The 20555-nt window shown below is 36.4% G+C and overlaps 1 protein-coding gene and 1 pseudogene across 1 annotated transcript; one reads left to right on the top strand and one right to left on the bottom strand.

Moving 5' to 3' along the window:
• The first annotated feature begins 10892 nt into the window (after positions 1-10892).
• Positions 10893-12857, top strand: LOC113346855 (protein CUP-SHAPED COTYLEDON 3-like). Its single transcript, XM_026590393.1, has 3 exons — positions 10893-11181; positions 11623-11900; positions 12004-12857. Exons 1-3 carry the CDS (start codon positions 10956-10958, stop codon positions 12664-12666), a joined length of 1167 nt encoding a protein of 388 aa, XP_026446178.1. The 5' UTR covers positions 10893-10955; the 3' UTR covers positions 12667-12857.
• Positions 12858-13818: 961 nt separating this feature from the next.
• On the bottom strand, positions 13819-17364 carry LOC113346856 (annotated as a pseudogene).
• Between the last annotated feature and the right edge of the window lie 3191 nt (positions 17365-20555).

The raw sequence follows: 20555 nt of genomic DNA, 5'->3' as shown, positions 1-20555 counted from the left end.
TATTCATGGGTTGGTCCATGTATCTTTTGCCTTATCCGCTCCACCCTAGTTTGTCAATATATCCATAGGAACATGGTTATATAGTGGAGCTTCTTCTCTGGTATACCCAATGTGGGACTAAAGAGATTCATTCACTCAAAGAAATGAGTAAGCATCCATAGAACCCGTAGGTCCTAAAATCAAACCACACTAAGACCATAAACATTTTATTAAAACTCATTTTTCTTCAAAAATCCCCCACATGAATGAAATCTCTGAAAAAACGAGAAAAAAAAAATCAGAATAAGGAAAATACCATTTAGGCAAAGGTGTCTATGAGGTCTTGAACCCTTGCTTAGTGAGAATTTAGCGGAACTACTTGCTAGATAGTGAATGTGTTCTTGAACTGCTAGCATTTGGTACAATTCACGACAACAACCACGCATGATATCCTCATGGCGTTGCTAAGTTCGTGTCGTTTTGTCCAATTTGGTCCTGGATATTTCTTGTTTCTCAGAATGCTCTAGAGAATCGGATTCATTCTCATAGGAACCGACCCCACTTACTCATTCAGATAAGTGAGTTCCATCAATAATGTTTATTGTTACATCCCACTTCAATCTTAAATTGAAATTATAGAACTTATTAAGACTTAAAAGTCATCCTCCACATGCAGTCACACTATCACATCTACAACATAAGGAAGGGACAGAGAATGGAATTACCTGATAGTGTATATGTTTATCCACTACAAATTAGTTGTCTCATTCGAAACATTGATCTTGGGATCTCCAGTCAGTAAGGTTGAGTATCCTTCATGGCAAGTTTTAATTATTCATCCTAAGCCCTGTCCCCCTCGATGCATTACTAACTATCTCCTTGGACAAACCTTTCGTCAAAGGGTCCGCGATATTCTCCTTGGAACTTGTGTAATATATGGAAATAACGCCTGTTCAGATTAGTTTTTTCAAGAAATTATGTCTTCTACGTATATGTATAGACTTCTCATTGTACAAGCTATTCTTAACTATACCTGTTGCAGCTTTGTTGTCGAAGTGTATAGATATAGCTGGCACAATCCTATGCCAGAGAGGAATATCTTCTAAAAAAGTTTCTTAGTCATTCGTCCTCCTCTCCTGCTTTATCTAAAGCAATAAACTCTGATTCCATAGTGGAACGATCTATACACGTATGTTTGGAACTTTTCCAAGCTACAGATGCACCTGCTAGAGTGAATATATATCCACTGGTAGACTTAGAATCCTCTGAGTATGCTATCCAATTTGCATTGCAAAATCCTTCAATGACGGCCGGATACCCTTCGTAATTCAAACAAAAGGGCATTGTGTGATTCAAGTACCTTAGCACTCTAATAAGTGCATCCCAATGCATATTCCCTGGATTACAAGTACACCTGCTTAACCTACTCACAACATAAGCAACGTATGGTCTCGTACAATTCATCATATACATCAGACTTCCTATGACTCTCGAGTATTCAAGTTGGTTAACTCTTACACCCTTATTCTTCTTGAGATTACAAGAAGAATCATACAGAGTACAAGCAAGTTTACAGTCAATCTGTTTATATTTCTTAAGTATGGATTCAAAATAATTAGACTGACTCAGACTATAGCCATTAGAAGTTTTACTAATCTTCATCCCTAATATGACATCAGCAGGGGGCTAAGTCTTTCATGTCAAAGTTCTCATTCAGCAATTTCTTAGTGGAATTAATAACATCCATGTTTGTACCTAGTATAAGCCTATCATCAACATACAAGTATACAATTACACATGCATCCTTGATAATTTTAGTATAAACAACTTATCAAATTCATTATTTCAATCCATACAAAGATTTAATCAGTTTACAAACTTTCTTTTCACAACCTTTAACTACAAATCCCTCGGGTTGTTCCATATAAATTTCTTCATCTAATTCACCATTAAGAAATGTTGTCTTTACATCCATTTGATGTATATCTAGGTTATGGACAGAAGCTATAGTAATTAACATCCTAATGGAGCTAATTCTACTCACCGGTGAATAGGTGTCAAGGAAATCTACACCTTCTTTCTGTTTGTAACCTTTAGCTACCAACCTAGCCTTGTATTTTTCAACACTTCCATCTATATTACGTTTCCTATTGAAGATCCATTTACAACCTATGGCCTTACCCTGGAGGTATATCTACAAGCTCAAATGTACCGTTTTATCGGACGGAATCATTTCACCGATCAAAGCTTCTTTCCACCATGGAGCTTCAAGACAAGTTATGGCTTCTTTATAAGTCTTGGGATCAGACTCGTCTAGGTATGTGATGCAACCAGGATAGGTTTTCTCAGTTCTAACCCTTTTACCTCTTCTAGGTTCTATTTTTGGTGCATCTTCCTCTAATGGTAAAGACTGACTAGTTAACGACAAATCTACAGGATCATCTAAACATCTCTTTCGAGAATCGCGTTTCATATGAAAAACATTCTCAACAAACTCAGCATCCCTAGACTCCATAATAGTATTCAACCCTATGTCAGAAATTTTGGAACTCACAACCATAAACCTATAAGCACTAGTATGCTCAGGATATCCTATGAAAACACAATCAACAGTTTTGGGTCCTACCTTAGTTCTCTTGGGAGGAACGATGGACACCTTTGCCAAACACCCCCATACTTTGAAGTAAGCATAAGATGGTTGTCTACCTTTTATAACTCATATGGAGTTTTAAAAGGTAGACTCTTTTCAGGTAGACAACCATCTTCATGGGTTGGGCCCGCTCCACCCTCGTTTGTTAATATATCCATAGGAATGTGGTTATATAGTGGAGCTTCTTCTCTAGTATACCCAATGTGGGACTAAAGAGATTCATTCACTCAAAGAAATGAGTGAGCACCCATATAACACTTGAGGACCTAAGATCAAACCACACCACGACCAAAAACATCTTATTAAACTTATTTTTCTCCAACAGAAAGTCGTAGTGAGCGAAATCTATAGCATGTGGTCACCTTGTTGGTGGATACTCCATTACAATAATGGGGTTGTATTATTTTTCCTCTTTCAATAAATTTACGAAAATGATTCACTGACAGGGAGAACTCACTGTGGATTTGAGAAGGTGTCACTGATATTTAATTTGAGAAAAATCTCAAATTTTTGGCCTGTGAGGAGAAGAAATCCAAGAGAAGGGAAAGAGATCTTCACAGGATCAACTGGAATGGTAGCCTTGACAAGGAAAATCTTAGGAGAGGTCAAAGATCATAGGAGAAAAAGAGATCATTTTAATCTTTCTAGAGTTTGTTTCCGGTCTATGGTCTCAAGTTTGTGTTTCAGCTCCTTTTCTTTGGGGACTTGAACTTGTTCTTGTTTGTTTGTTGAGAGCTCGCTTGTTAGTTCCCTCTCTTGTTCTCATTTCTGGTTGTTTGGAGTTGGTTTTTTATCCCTCCTTTTTGTTTCACCTAGGTCCTTCTTCTTATGTTCTTTTTTCTTTTTACCAATAAAATTTTAACTTTTTACGTCAAAAAAGAAAAAAAAAACTCACTGTGGATTCTCCCGTATCTCACATAAAAATTGATCTCCTATGAATCCTGGGTTGTGGGTCTTAGAGGCTCCATTTTTTATGTGAGATACGGTAGAATCCACGGAAAGTTCTCCCAGATAATGTAGATTGTTCCGAATATAGCAAATTAGTTATTTTAAGTTCTAGTAATCAGAGTTTTTTGGCCGGTATAAAAAATAGAATCAGGATAACAGCAACCTATACAAGATGAATATTGTCGTAAGAACATAGTGAGGATCGTGATTATCGATTTGCTTTCCATCTTTTATTTCTTATTTTGTTTGTTTTACTTTGACAGAATAGTTCAAGGCTGCTAATAGGGGTGCCAGATCTAATGGGGGTGTACCAAGCCAAGGCAAAACTTGTTTTATCCTATATAAAAACCTGTTTTGTCTTATCTTAATTTTGGTATACCTTCATTTAATCTGGCACCCCCATTAGCAATCTTGGAATAATTGCTTATATGTAACATTGAAACAACAGAACTTCCTGTGGTGGGGATGGATCCCCTCCCAAAGACTTTCGTCACTCTACAATCGCAACACTGAAACCACCTACCCTTAACACGTGAATCATTTCAGATATTTACTCCAGCTGTGGTGGCCTGGTGATATAGCGGTAATAGTGCCGATAATTCTACAGCTACCGGGAGAAGGGAAAAATACGGTTTAGTCCAAAACCATATCTAAATATACTAGTTAGTCCATACTCATTCAACTAGGTACAAATCATTCCATTATTCATTTGAAATATGAAAAGTACACTAATAACCCTTATTATTACAATTTAGTCCAAATATTTGAAGTTTAGTCCACAGTGACTTATGATGATGTCACCAATTTTAAAAAATATAAAAATAATATAAAAACGATTTATCTTTCTAACCGCTCATCCAAAATTCATGAACTTTATATATTCGGAAAGCTCTTTCCGATAGCTACAAAAAGAGTACCCATATGACTATATAATTTTCATTTTTAAAAATTTTTAATTTTCGCTTCAAAATGTGCACATGCACGAAATTTTCAGAAGTTTTTCAGTCATTTTTTAACATGTGTACCGCCTTGTACACGCCTATAAAACATACATGAAATTGGTCATTCATATCCACTCCCAAACCTACTTTTTCATGGAAATTACACTAGTGCATCAATATGTACACCCCTGCAGAACATGCATGAAACCGTTTGTTCATAACCACACACAAATTTACCTTTTCATGGGAAAATACATTGGTGCATCGTTATGTACCCCCTGCAAAACATGCATATAATCAATCATTCATAACCACACCTAACCTTCTTTTTCATGGGAATTACATTGGTACACCAATATGTGCATCATACGAAACATGCATGAAACCGTTTAATTATAACCACACACAAATTTACTTTTTCATGGAAAAATACACTGGTGTATCAATATGCACATGCATGAAATGGTCATTCAATCCACTCTCTTACCGACTTTTTCATGGGAATTACATTGGTGCACATATATGTGTACACCCCTGCAACACATGCATGAAACCGTTTATTCATAATCACACACAAATTTATTTTCTCAAGGAAAAATACACTGGTGCATCAATATGTACATCCTTGCAAACACATGCATAAAATCAATCATTCATAACCACAACCTGACCTTTTTTTTCATGGGAATTATACGAGTGCATCAATATGTACACCCCTCCAAACATGCATAAAATTGATCATTCATAAACACACACAAACCTACTTTTTCATGGGAATTACACAGGTGCACCAATATGTACACCCCTCCAAAACATGCATAAAATTAACCATTCATAATTTTTTACCCTACGCCGACTTATTTTTAATGAAAGATACACTGGTGCAAAAATATGTACACCCATACAAAACATGGAACAAATCAACCATATTCGCCTACAAACAAATCCATTTCATTGGATTTACACAGGTGCACTAATATGTACTCACCTACCCATATTGTATAAACATAACAAGGAAACTCAGATGGATTTGAACCATCAACCTCCGCAAACCTTGTGATAGGCTTGGGCGCTCTACCATTTTGAGCTTGTGAGTCCCTAAATTAGATGCATAAAAAGAAGAAAAAAAATGATGTCAAAGGTGCATCAGAGTACAATACACTTTTGTATCATTAATATTCAGCAGGTGTACAACTATATACACAATAACAATCAACAGGTGTACAACTATGTACACATGAATAATCAAAAAGTGTACAACTACGTAAACATGAACAATCAACATGTGTCCAACTATGTGAACATGAGGTTAAATTATTCAACTTGAACTAGTAAAATATTCAACGTATACAAAATGAAAACAAAATGAACATAGATAAATATCTCTTAAGGAGCTAAAAAAAAGTAATAAAATCAAAAATAGGTGTACAATTATGTACACGTTAACAATAAACATGTGTATAATTATGTACACATTAAGAATCAACAGGTGTACAACTATGTACACATTAACAATTCAATAACAAAATATGCACAAACTGGTAAATCAAGTGTTTAAAATATCACATACGAAATAGTATTCTAGATATTTTCATTCACAAATACTATTCAGTTGATAAAATATAGTTACAAAGATCATGTAACCAAATAAAATGGTCATATAAGACAACATCCATGCATATGCTTGTGAACCAGCTTGGCTTCTCTTCCCATAAAATTACCATTAATCAAACTTATGTTTTCATCTTTATATGGAAACAAAAATTAGTTTAGGCGGAAGGCTTAACACCCATTCAGTCTAATTTTCATCAGAAACAACAAACCCAACCCATATATACAACAAGTACATTACCTGACAGTCTGCAAGCAATTGCTCAAGTTCCCTAGGGAGGTAGGCAAAAACAGCTGCTCTTACCATACAATGAGAAAATTACGTGACCTGCATAGAGAATCATAATAATATCATTACATCGTACGTGTTAGGATGAGACCACCATGCCTTCTTAGCTATAGATAATTCGAAATGTCCATAAAATACTCTGAAGTTAGATTCAAATATTTTAATATAAATTAATATTACTATCCAAATATGAATAACCATCTCACTAAGTGTTGCCCGAGAAATGGTGTAGCTAGTATGAGAACTGTTGATGTTTTCAGCCTAACCCGGTATATGTTGTTAAATTTGAAACTGTTCATTTATGTGTGTATTTTGATGTGGATATGCAAGTACAGACATATTAATTAGAATAGAAAAAAAATTGTACCCATTTACAAATTTCATGTGAGTCGACTACAAAATCACTTATTAGATTCATGCTTATATTACATTTTCAAAAATATTACGACTAACACAACGAATCTAACCAGAGAAAGCATAAACGAGTTAAAGACTATGCACCTCCATAATATTTCTCTCTCACAATCAAACAAGGAATCATGCCTACATGGATATCTACTGTAAACTGTATACTAGTTTGATTCATTATCAATGTAGTAAAACAAAGTATGGATGATTATTTTAACAGCCTGATACACATGGGTGGAGATTGTCCTATGTCAACCACAATACAATAATATAATGCCTACATGATACGTGTTAGGATGTCGATTTCTAATCAACTAGTCACCTAATTGTCAATGTATTCCATCTTAGAAATTATACACAATTTTCTCTCTGCAAATTATTGCGTCAATAATCAATTTATCTCTAACAACAACAAAACATTAAATAACCACTTACTGAATCCAAAAAAAAAAAAGTTACAGTTAGGTAAAATTCAAACAAAACAAAGAGATTAAGAGATGTAATTAAGATTTTTGAACTTGTTTAACAAGAGAGTCGGCGATTTTATATTTACGAAATGTAGAAGAACAGAGAAAGAAAGATGCAATCGAGTTTTCTAATCCCATCTTTAAATCGATCAGATTATCATGAGTCTTCATCATCTTTAGTTCTTAGAATCATCAAACAAAAACTTATGGCAAGAATCAAAAGAATCTCTAAAATTTAAAGAAAAAAATGGGAAAAAAGAGGCTAGAATTACCTGAGATCTGGTAGATTTGTGGAGAAATTCGCTCATCTAACTTGGATCTCATATACAAATTAAAATTGATGAAAAGCTTGGATAATCGATCTGAAACGTGATGATTAACTAAAACCTAAATCATTTTCGTTGCAGAACTTTGTCGTCACATGACGATGAAGAAATGAATTAGAAATACACCGACACTCCGGGTTTCTACATGAAGGTTAATTTTGTCATTGAAAAAGAAAGTTTTGGACTAAATCGTTCAAATAAGGACCGACTCGTTTGAGATTTGGTAAATTTGGATCAGAGAGTACCAGGCTTGAGAGGGGTGGACTAAAACGTCCAAAGCTCACAAACTTTGGGACTAAACGTCAATTTCTACCCGGAAGAATCCATCGCAGATTCTCACGCGACTCACACCAAATATCTGCACCCCTGTTTTCTCCCTGTGGGTCCTCGGGACTTCCTTTTTTGTGAGACGCGGGAGAATCCGGGGTGGATTCTCCCGGCAGCTGTAGCATTACTCTAATAGTGCCGCACTGGGCCGTCCTTCCATGTTTTCTAATTTCTAACGCTACTAGTATATTCTTCACATTAAATAGCTTCACCTTCCTCACTACCCATATTCCTAGGGTTCGTCAGTCCTGCACGTACTAGCTAGCTAAGATGCGTTAGATACCATAGGCTGTATAGTAGCTCCTTCTAACCTTACGTAGTATTTTGATGCATATCTCCTTGAAATTCACATTAGATGATCACCATCCACAACAAATATCGAGGAGGAAATATCAATAAAGCACTGACGTAAAAAAAAAATGTAGTAGCTGTTTATTCGAGATTTATTAGACTCTCTCACGTTAAATCCATCTTTATTCTTTCACCAGGTGATACATTAATTTATGGAGGCCGCGATAAGCAAACGAACATTTACTATAAATTACTGCCTGCCAGTATTTTTTTCATTGCGTGTTCATACTTGCATAAGAAAAGAAAAATCACAATCAGCTCTATATACGCGGTTGTTCACTTCTCTTAGATAATTAGTGATCAAAAAGGTCCTCTTAAGAAAATGGAGGATTATAAAAGCCCATAGTACCTCACGTCTAGTTTCTTCAGAAAATTATCTCATGAGTGATGACTAGTCAGAACTCTTGAGGCCAATACTCGTCGACGCCATTCTCTAAGTTACATCTAAGTAGGCATATAGAGAAGACAAAAACAAACAGTGAATGGACTAATCATGGAATTAGTTGCTAAAGCAGCAGTAAAAAAAGTGGACTTAAAAGCCTAATGATATAGATATGCGTAAACCCTATAACTCTGCATTGCCATGCATTCGGTGTATGATGTTTCTTTTTTGCTTTTCTGCTTTGGTTTAATTAGCATCTTTATATATGCAATAAAACAAACATTATTTGGTGATTAGATGATAGAATTAGAGTAGAAGAAAAATTAGCTTTGGGCTTGAGTCCTGGACTCACAATTAATCTATATTAACTTGTTTGACATTGAGAAGCTCAGTTAAATCGTGCAATACTTCATTAAAATCTGTTACTTCCATATTATAGTTTTCCCTGCCTTGAAATTTTTCTACGAGTTCAGTTCTTCGTCTTCACGGCATACAATCACACTCTCTTTAATAAGTCGTCAACAAAAGTTACAATGGACCTCCTTCCTCCTTTGGATACTTCTGGAGGATTTCATGAAAGGACCTGGCACATCAGCACGTACCTAATCCAAAATACTTTTACGTGATAGCTTTGCCAAACTTCACTTCATATTGATTTCCATCAGTATGTATAACGTTCACAAAGGTCGAATTTATCTTTTTTCCCCACTTGTCAATCCATATTTTCATTTTGGTCGCTCTTTAACAAAAATCAGTAAAGTAAAAACTCACATAGCAAAAATCATTTAACAAGGTGAACTAATGTCCTTGTTCCGTCTCTGCAAAGTTTTAAATTGAAGGCAAATGGAACTCTTATCCAAGCCTGAAAAACACTAGACGGTATGGGTTGCAGCTCGAAGCTGATTCAATTTAATGTCCTCACTATACCTTTACCGTTTCTACAGAGAAGTACTGTACTGATGAGGGAAATCTTTCAAAATCAAACAGCACAAGTTTTGACATGCATGTGTATTTCTACAAGCTACAATCTTTCTCTCTCCAATAAAAAAACTCTTCATTGTAAAGCTGGGGGCAGTAGTTATAAATACGAGAGTGAGGAAATGATCTCATCAGACCCTAGTTAGCAATTCGGGATTCGGCAAACGTACGGAACGGCAAACGTATGAGAATTGTACGGTTTTGTAAATTCCAGTTTCGGTCCAAAATTCGGTCAACGGGACGTGATTCGTCAGTAATTCGGAACGGCATACGTACGTGTATAATTCGATTTATAAATGTGAGTTCGGCTCTGAAAATTCGGTATCTATATATAACAAATAATTTGTATTTATAAGGTCATAAACCAATTTTTATGCATATGTGTGAGTTATTTAAAGAAAAAATAAACTTAATATGATGATATTAATAATATATACAACATTAGTTATCCAAGAGGACGTCGTATGGTGGTTTAGATGCTTGGTTAGTGAGTTTGAGATCTCTCTCACCTTCACCTTCAAATCTCTTCAGTCGTTTTTGTTTCATAAAAATTACAACACGTCTAATATTCGGTCGTGTATGCTCGGAAGGCAGTAAAGCCCAAAAAGTGGAGTCTTTGAAAAGTAAAAGCTAAAGAATTTATGGCGAATTAAGCGGACGTATCATTCGGAATACGTAAAATTCGTGAACGGTTCACGAATAATCCGGGAATACCACATAATACGTGATTTGGGTTCGAAGTTGCAAACGTACGCGAATAAAACCGTAAAATTCGTGATACGAAAAAATTCGCGAACTTACTAACTAGTCATCAGACTTCTTTTTAATTAAAGATAGATGGATATTTTAGTTATCTTCTCTGCCCGAGTTCTGAATCAAAAACCTGACTCTTTAACAACTCAATTCTCACACACGCACGCATAAATCTCTGCCAACTCTTTTGCATTAACTTCTGCCCACCCCCTAATCTACGAACCTATTTTTTTTCTTTTTTCTGAATGTATTATTTATTATCTTATTTCCTGTTTTGAAGGGGTTCTATGTCTCAGGTGAGCTGAACTAGGCCCCCCCATAGCCATTAATGAACCCAAATCTGCCTTCTACCATCCCCAAATTTGTTTCTTACATTTTATTTCTTTCTCTCAATTTGTTTTCTTGTTTTCGATTTCAGTGCTCATTTCCATTATATATACCCCCTCTCATTTCTATCCTTTTCCTTCACAGAAACTTTTCTTCACTCTCAATTTTTCTTACTGTACCATTTACATTTTCAAGCTCACTTTCTTTTGCAATCCTTGATGAAGATGATGTTAGCAACCATGGGAGGAGGAGGAGGAGATTTTTTAAGTGAAGTTCATTTAGATGATGTGAATGAACAAGGGTTACCTCCTGGTTTTAGATTTCATCCAACTGATGAAGAGCTTATTACTTTTTACTTAGCTTCAAAAGTATTCAGTGGAAGTTTTTGTGGTATTGAAATAGCCGAAGTTGATCTTAACAGATGTGAACCATGGGAACTTCCTGGTAAAATACTATCCATCTTTCTTCATTCATTTTAAACTTTGTTTTCAAACCAAAATGCTTGTCTTGAAGAATTAGTTCTAGCTAGTAGCTACTATGCCCAAAACTTCTACCGTCTCTTTAAAAACTTTATATTTGTTCTATGCCAATTGCATGTAAGCTCCTAGTTCTGCAGGTTCATTATGTGAAAGATTGCTTGTAAGCTTATCTCTAGTCCTCTTAAATTCGCTATACAATTCTTTTATACTTTATGTCAATGTCATAACAGTGTTCCTTCTATATTAAAGACTTCGCAGCTACCCTCACTACCTCTCCATACAAAACTTTCTCTTTTATTGCTACATTTTTTTTTACTTCCTGACACTTCTTATGAGTCCAATATTTTTGTCTTGTATTACTTAAAACGAAGATTTTTATACTGTTTGTTGTTTTTTCTTGGTGCAGAGATAGCTAAGATGGGAGAAAGAGAGTGGTATTTCTTCAGTTTAAGAGATAGGAAATATCCAACAGGGTTGAGAACAAACAGAGCAACTGAAGCTGGGTACTGGAAAGCAACTGGAAAAGATAGAGAAGTTTATAGTGCTTCTAATGGTGCTTTACTAGGTATGAAGAAAACACTTGTTTTCTACAAAGGAAGAGCTCCTCGTGGTGAGAAAACTAAATGGGTCATGCATGAATATCGCCTGGACGGCAACTTCTCTTACCGTCACGCTTCCTCTAAGGTATGATGATCAACTCTATTTGTAGCTACAATGTGAGTTCGTTCATTCAATCATTTGCAAAAGTTTGTTACTGTGTTTTAACGGGTTTTCCATTTTTATGCAGGAAGAGTGGGTTATTTGTAGAATTGTTCATAAACCAGGAGGAGAGAAGAAAACACCATTTTATTTTGCTCATCATCATCATCACAACTACCTTGTTGAAGTTGCTTCACCTCTTCATCAGCATCACTCCAGCAACACTTTGCCTCCACTTCTTGAATCTCCAACAAAATTACTTGAAGCACAACCGTTACAAGTATTTCAGGAACCTTACTTCATGAACCAAGACAGTGACATTGGAACTTTAGTAAACCCAGCTTCAAACCCTCATCAGATAGTACCCAACAATATGGCAGTGAATAGTAATAATATTCAACCTTTCTCTTCCTTGTCATCTAACTGCAGCAACAACATCTCATCAGCTCTCTTCAAAAGTTTGCTTTCACATCATCAAGATTGCATGTCAAAGGAAGAACCGAGTTTTCATACTAAACAGTTTATAAAACCCGATACGAACTTGAATTCTTATTTTCAACAACTAGATGGTGGAGCTAGTAATTTGAACTGGCTAGACAAAATTCAGAACCAAAATCCATGGCAGCACAGTTTCTCTTCATCCTCCTCATTGTCTTTTGAAACGGGTTATGGTGCTTTAGGGTTCTGCACTGATCATCCAAATACAATTCAAGAGATGTCTACTTCAGTTGCTTTCAGCAGGGCTATCTAGACGATGTTAGATTCTACTCACATCGGATAAACAGTAGTATCTGGACCATTGAATGTTGGAAATATCTAATTATCTACTTTATATAGATTATTATATAGTTAGTTTATAGTATGGAATTAGAAATCTAAGATATATGTATGTGGCTGTAAATAATGGTGTACTGTTTTTACTATAAATGTATTAGGGAGTTAATGCCAGTTTTAGGCGAGTTATCGTTGAAACTTGAAAAAAAAACTACTTCTGTTTTTGTCATCGGGGTTTGGTATTTTAGGCCCAGAGATTGAAGAGATGGGCTGATTTGACATGAATGACAGATTAGAAATTTGATGTCACTCTTCTGTTTGCTGGAGACTTGTGCATTTAATGTTACACGTTCATAAGTTTGTTTATTTCATTATTTTCCTTCTTGCCAAATGAAAACCGCAGGACTGAAGTTTAGTTAGCATTCAAAAATGAGTTTCTAATCTAACAGAGGGTCCTAAAATCATTGGATGCTACCTGCCCGTCATGGGTTCAATTAATTTTGAGAAAACTACAATTTGGAAATAAAAATGGCAAGATAAACAGACCAGAGACCCATCCCATAAGGAAAGCAAATTGGCTCAAAGTTAAGTTGTTTGAACCAGACTGACTGGCATACGGGGCTAATAACCATTATTGATAACGGTGTACTTCAAACATGGAAGTTAGGGAACCACCCTGATGAGGTTTAGCCGTTTAGGGGATGGTATCACTGGTACATTTTTTGAAGCATGAACATTGGTACATGATAAGTTCATGTCATCATGGCCTGATGATAGAAAAGATAAGATGATCATTTTGATGGTGCATGATCATGGCAAAGTGATATACAAAATAGATCTTCTGTAGATTCACTTGGGTTTTGGTGGCCTACTACTAGGGTTAAAAACAACAACTAGAAGCTGTGGCTGCATGTTGCGCTGCCCAATAAAAGCCTAATTTAAAAACAAAAGATCCAATAATACCACCAACGGAGGTAAAAGGACAATTGAGGAAGACAACTAGCATCATTACCGTTTCTTTGGTTTTGAAACGATACCATCATTACCGTTGCCTTGCCCTGTTTTTTATTGAAACACTGGTGGAGCCTACAGTTCCATCAATTGATGGGACCTCCTTGTGATGGTTTTTGTCTCATGCGCACCAGTCAAATCATCACCATGGAAATGAGAAATAAGTAATTTCAGTATTGTACACGAGAGTGAAAACAATTTCTAAGGTACTACTACCTTAGATCCAGGCTCCTGTGAATGAATGTGAATAACTTTCTTGTGATCTTCCTGTAATGTTTCTAGGCAGTGTGAATTAAAGCGAGAGAACAGAGCAGAAACTAGGCTCAAAGGTGCCAAAGGTTGTCGAAACTTACTTCTTTTACTGAGAGCAGTTCACAGTTGAGTGTTTGATCATGTATACGGATGAGTAAATACTGTAGAGGACGACCCGATGAACTGGTGAACAGGCTCTGATCGTGTCAAAAAAAAAAAATTAAAAAAAATACACTGTACAGAATCTCTTTTCCTTGGTTTCATACCGGATTAGCCAGCTATAAAAATTCATGTTGTTCCCGTTCTTGATGATTTACTGCAAAAAATTCATGTTGTTCTCCATTGCACCTCATATACTAGGCCACCAAGCCGCCTAGGTTGCAACTCTCCACATATAATGAATGCATTGATGGGGTGATGGACTTAAAACCATGGTGCAACAGAATAAAGATGTGTGTTTATAATTTTCATGGAAATAGCAAAGCTACACATTTAGCTCTTCATGTTATTCAAATGAATGAAACAAGTCGAGATCAGCCATCCAACAATTGAAGCAGTCTATTTCTAACATTTTGAGACACACAAGAAGGAACACTAACAAATAACGGATTTATTGCAAACCAGACATGTTGCGTTGAACTCCGCCTCTGCACCTGCAGTCTCTACAGGCAGAAATTTCTGTAAAAGAAAGTACCTAATTAGATGATAGCAGTAAAACATAAAATGGGGTTTTTGGTTGACACTGATATCAAAATCAAGAACCAATATGAACATATGGACACATGGACGGTGCTTTCTGACACTCTATATAGGAGATTGGAATTATGTTTTTGCAAATCCTCTAAATCAACTCCACAGAACCTCCTATGATTTGAATTTTAAAAACATGCAAAGAGGGAAAACCGGCAGAGGAAAGAATTTTGGATTACCATTCATCACAATCACATGTTTTTTTTGAAGCATATCACAATTACATGTTGCCAGCAATACCACAAGAATAAAGTTTCCAAGAAATTCGTGTTTATAAAGATTCATGAATACCGTGGGAAGTATGAACATTACATCCGAACAATAGCTGAAGTGCGAGACTCATTTAGCATATTATTGATGGTTTGTTAGAATTCAGATTGCACAAGATCAGGAATCGTTTTCATATAATATTGTCCTAGATTAGGAAGCTGCACATCATACAACACTATTATTCATTTATTTTCAAACTTGAGCACAAACTAGACCTATGTGAGTAAAGATACGAAAACACCATCCTGTCTATAACATTACCAGTTACAGACAAACTATACCTGTTATTTAGTTAACACATCACACACTTCCAAACTCTTTCAATCCACCACTCACTTTATTTTATAATCCACATATATAAGATGATCGTGGTTATCAAGTATCAAATGAACTTCGCGTTATCTCCAACATAGCAAGTCAGTGTTAATGGGTACCCCTTCTGTTTTAACCGAATGAACTTTAAGGTTGATATTAACACAAAACCTAATCGAGTAAGCATGTTCCGTGATATCGTCTACAAAATCACTGGACAATTACCATGCATGAACGAATTTACTTAGCTTCTAAACTGACATAGTCCATTTGACCTCATGACTTAGTAGTACAGACTCGTGTTCATACTAATAAAAGCATAACCTCAATTCTAAGTATGTTTCTGGACGTTTTCATTCGATAACAAGCGAATTGGATAAAAAGAAAGAACAAAAAATGAATTACATCAAACAACCTAAACATGAAACAAGAAATTGAGGAAATCAAACCTGAAAATAGAAAGGATCCATACTGAAACAGAGCAGCACCTTTTTGACCTATGGTTTTCCCCTCGACATTATAAGCCCTCGAAGGTCTTCAAGTTCAAGCTTCTCTCTCATTTTTAACAGAATGATGAGCACTTTATAATCCAGAAACAACAAACTCAAGTTCAAAGGTTTATACATCCAATCATGCTCACTACTTGCCAAATGAAAAAAAAGAATGAAACTCAATCACCAGGGAGGAATAGACCCATCTCTAACAGGATTGGATCCATCTCTAACAGAGGGTGACCTTGAACCCAATATTGAATCTGTTCCTAACCTTGTCGAGCTTCTCCCAGATTTTGGAGTAACTGCAGCTGGACTTGAACCACACTAACTTGCACGTAGTGATCCATCCACGGAAGAAGATGATTTTGCAATTACGTTCCTCACGAATTTCTGGGCAGCATGTGAAAGTGTTCTTACACCTGGACTTGCACTTCCCCCTCTAGCTGGTGAAGGCAGAGGTGGCTTCTGAAACATCTTTGATCTCTCCCTCAGTTTACGAGCAGCTTCTGTCGATAATGAGTGGGACTTCACATCTCTAGAAGGTGCCCATGGAATACTAAAATGGGGACCGTCTCCACTTCCCCTAACCCAACGGGTGTATCCTCAGTTTCCAATCTTAAAGGTGTCCCTTCTATCTCTCCCCATGTAATAAATGGTGAATCATCAACACCAGGTGCAGGAGAAGGTGTCTTGACATAATTATACCCGATTCAACATAAAAATGGATTAGGGGTTTTTCTCAAATCCTCCAGGTCATATCTTCTGCTTCACGACCTGGAAATGTTAAAGGTACAAGGGTACTCCCAGCCACAGGAGTATACATCACTGCAATTGTATGTCCCTCGGACCAGAATCTATCAATTTTCCATGAAACCGAGTGTTTGTTCGACTGATTTCTTTTGGCAAGCCCATAACCCTTTCATTCCTTTCTGCCTATGTCAATGGCACTTCACCATTGCCGCATAAACTCATCAAGAGACACGGATACATCGATAGAATTATCACCAATTTCACTAGTTTCTGATACATATAAGTGTTGCGGAACAGTAGGGGTTTTGTCTAAATCAGATAAAGAAAATAATCTCAAATTCGACTTCCGGGGCGTTTGGAAAGTGTTACCTTGAGCAACATCGGAAATTAAGGGTTTTTCCCCACATAGCCGCTCCATTATCTTCAACTGAGCATCTTTAATCAAAACTGGACACCAGATTAACAAGCTTCAAGCCAATCAAAACGCTTTGGAATGTCAGAAAAGAAATTCCTTTCAATGATTTTCTCAATAGATGCTACACAAGTATCCTCAACAATAACGATGTTACATTTCTTAGGGGTGTTTGAGGATTTTGACGGCTCGATAGAATTTGTTTCTTTCAAATGACAAAGAAGGGAAAGGAAACGATAAGTGACGAGGAGAATGGCCTGGTGAAAATAGCATTTTTGAACGAAAATGCTAGGGTTACGATGATAGAGATAATCAAAACGGGGGTTTCTCTTCTGTTTCATGTCTATAGAGAATTCGAAGTCTGGCAAGTGGTAACGATGCGAAAAATTAAAGGATATATTTACCCTTATGGTTAAAGCTTGACTATTTGTCCCTCTGTTAGAGGTGTTCCGGAAATATCTGGGATCGATCTATTATAGGTTAACACTTGGTGTGTTTCTACAGATAGTGATGGTATCAACTCAGATGACCATGTTCTATTCGGGGGAATAAGGGCTATGAGGAGTTTCATTTGGCGACTTAACTCTTTGGTACGAAGGAGTACTCGTTCAAATGAACGAGTGAATCCACTATGAGCAAAAGGAAAAAAAACACTGTCCCGAAGATAGTTTTCCGTGCAATAAAAAGATTTGAAACCACAAAAGAAAAACGAAAATGATACATTGACGGAAGGAAATGCACCGAGCGTGCACCATGTGAGTGGATGGTGGGGCCCATTCATGCCCCACCCCTATCCCAATGCAGAGAGGGTGACTTTGAGACCGTCAAATCCCCTCTTGGCGCACAGCTCGGTATCCACCTTCGGTGGATGTATCATAACTGAAAGTAAAAAAGACATGTGGAAATAGGCTCGGTTGTTGTCCATCTTGTTCAATTTCACAAACTGAACTTTTAACATTTCCATCGATAAAAAAAGGGCATGTGAATATTCGATTTCAAAATCATTAAAAGGAAATTTGAAATCAAACTAGAGAATTCCAAAACCGTAATCTAGCGCGAGAAATAGAGAGATGGATGAATCAATATCGACCTTCTGTAAAACCCTAGCATGTTTCTGCAAACATCTACAATCCAGTTTTGATATTCTCAAAGAATCGATTGAAAGACAACCTATTTCTCTCGGCATGTTTTCCTAATCCCAAGTTTCAGATTAAAGTTACATATAGATAGATTAGTTGACCCGTCATTCTCATTTTCATCTTTAGGAAAAGAAGTTGCATTCAGTGTTTGAAAGAACTGTTGTTTTTATTGTTGATGATGATCTGATACTACTTATGGTTATGATTATGTTTGTTAATAATATAATACTATGCGTTAGATAGACAAAACCCTAGCTAGTTCTGATTAAAAGTATCCAATGGAGATGTTAATGATGATGAAGAAGAAAATAACGTAACCCACTACGGGAAAATGAGAAAAACTAATAAATTTTTTTGAAACCAATCGGGGGACAATTCCTTTCCACTGCCAAAAAAAGAAAATTGCTACACGGGAGACAGTCTTCCGTGTATGTCAAAAAATTTCTTTAGATGGGAGACTGTCCCCCGTGTAGGGTTTTTTTTTTCCAGATGAGGGACTACCCCCGTCTAGTGTTACACTACCAACCTCTCGTTCAACTAAAAAAGTGTGTGAGCTAGTTGGGGGTGAAAGTGGGTTGGAAGTGAACCATAGTTGCCTCTAATTAGAGCAAATTGGAAGTGTCTCCTTCATTTCGAAGGAGTGACACTACCCATAGCCCCTGCTCTTAGAGCGTCCACAATCATGGAATAAAATACGGAGCAAAACCAAATTTGGTAAAAAAAAATCATTGTGGTGCGAGCATAACCAAATTTAGTCCGACTTTTTAGGATTTGAGACCAAATTTTGTCAAGAATCCTTACCAAAACTATATTTGCTCGGACGGTGGTATTGTGTGTGTCTGATAGCAGGCGGTGGTATAATTGGCGTATCTTAACAGGCATAGATTGAAGTAATCGCTTAATAATGGAGTAAAGACCGTTAAAATTGGGTGAACATAAAACGTCCGCCCCGCCATACATGAGTATAATTTCCGCCTGATATCAGGCGTCTTTATAATCCCCACTAATCAATTTTCAAATATCCTTTTTATTTCTCCGGTTAGTACCTTTTTCAATTGGAAATGTGGTGTCCTTAATCCGTTAATATAAAAATGAGTGTGCTGATTAGAGCTTAGTTATATTTAATTAATCAAAATTATGTTGTAAAATTAAGTATCAAGACCAATGGTAACCTCTTAATTTCAGACATATATTTTATGCATAGAAACGATGGTAAAACATACGCCTCTCCGTTGGGCAAACTTATAATCTCCATCTGACATCAAACAGTGCTTTAATTTGCATCTCACACCAGGGGCTTACCGTACGTCCGCCCCAATCAGACGATATCTATGTGTATGCTCGATATCAAGCGCTTGTTATACGTTCGCTTGATCAAATTTTGCTCTGCTACTGTTGCGGTTGACCAAAGAGCAAACCAAAAATTTTGGTTTTTATTTTGGTTTTTGCTCTTTACTTAGTTTCATGATTGTAATGCTCTTAGCCTCCAGTCGTCTGACAGCATGCTCAAATTGCAATTTTGGCTTTGGAATGCATGAGGTATTGAACGTACAAGTTGGCAGAACTCGCACACGCACACTTGCACCATCTGGATGGAGAAGATGTGGAACAAGGATGATACTTGGATGGTGTTGTAGTCCTTGGCACAAGTAAGATCAGAAGCATGTGCGTCCTTCATATGATCAAGCGGTTAGATACGGCTATACCTTATGAAGGTGTATTTTGTGGTTTTCTAAACCAGAGGAATCGTCAATTGGATTTAATAAAAGTAATGGGATAGTTTGGTAGGTTATGCCAACTACTGTGTGCAAAGTAAAAGGTATCTACTCGAAGATGGTGAAATTTAGATGAGGGGAAAAAGTGTTATTTCAAGACCAGCGACAAAAATGGTAATTTCATAACTAGGGATTGAGTTATCATTATGAGCCAATAGTTTTCTTCAAAAGTTCAGTAAATCTAAAATATGAGAGAATCGAACGTGAAAAGGGATCTCTAAAGACAAGTTCTGCAACACCCCAAATTCGGATTATGGATTAAACCAAATTCAAGATGTTACGGGCAGGTATCGAAGCCTAAAATAACATTCACTTAAATTTCAGGCCTTCAATTCCATAACCAGGTCCACTAAGCATTATTTTAAAGCATTTTTAATAATATAACATTTGGAGGTTCAAAAGAAAACAAAATGGAATGACTGTCAAAAAGTACGCAACAAAAGATAGACAAAAACGTCGCAGAATTACATCTTTGGTAGCCTACACTGTCGAGGCTCTACAGACTTCGGCAGAAGTCGGAATTCAGATCTTAACCCCAATTTAGAAAATAAAAATTTGAAGCACATTTTAAAAATTCAGATTCTAAGTTCAAATGGTCGGTCAACAGAACTGCGAACCTACAGTTTTCAGTTTTGAAGTGTCGTACTATAGAAGCCAAATCTCCTAAACGTAAGGTCGAAACACCAAACCCTTTAAACCCA

Source organism: Papaver somniferum, chromosome 2 (genome assembly GCF_003573695.1).
Source record: "Papaver somniferum cultivar HN1 chromosome 2, ASM357369v1, whole genome shotgun sequence".
In the NCBI taxonomy this organism is placed as follows: domain Eukaryota; kingdom Viridiplantae; phylum Streptophyta; class Magnoliopsida; order Ranunculales; family Papaveraceae; genus Papaver; species Papaver somniferum.
This window is presented reverse-complemented; position numbering and strand designations above follow the sequence as displayed.

Coding starts and splice junctions, on each gene's coding strand:
- LOC113346855 (XM_026590393.1), top strand. CDS start 10,956: ATGAAGATGATGTTAGCAACCATGGGAGGAGGAGGAGGAGATTTTTTA. Junction 11,182..11,622: donor TGAACCATGGGAACTTCCTG/GTAAAATACTAT, acceptor TTCTTGGTGCAG/AGATAGCTAAGATGGGAGAA. Junction 11,901..12,003: donor ACCGTCACGCTTCCTCTAAG/GTATGATGATCA, acceptor ATTTTTATGCAG/GAAGAGTGGGTTATTTGTAG.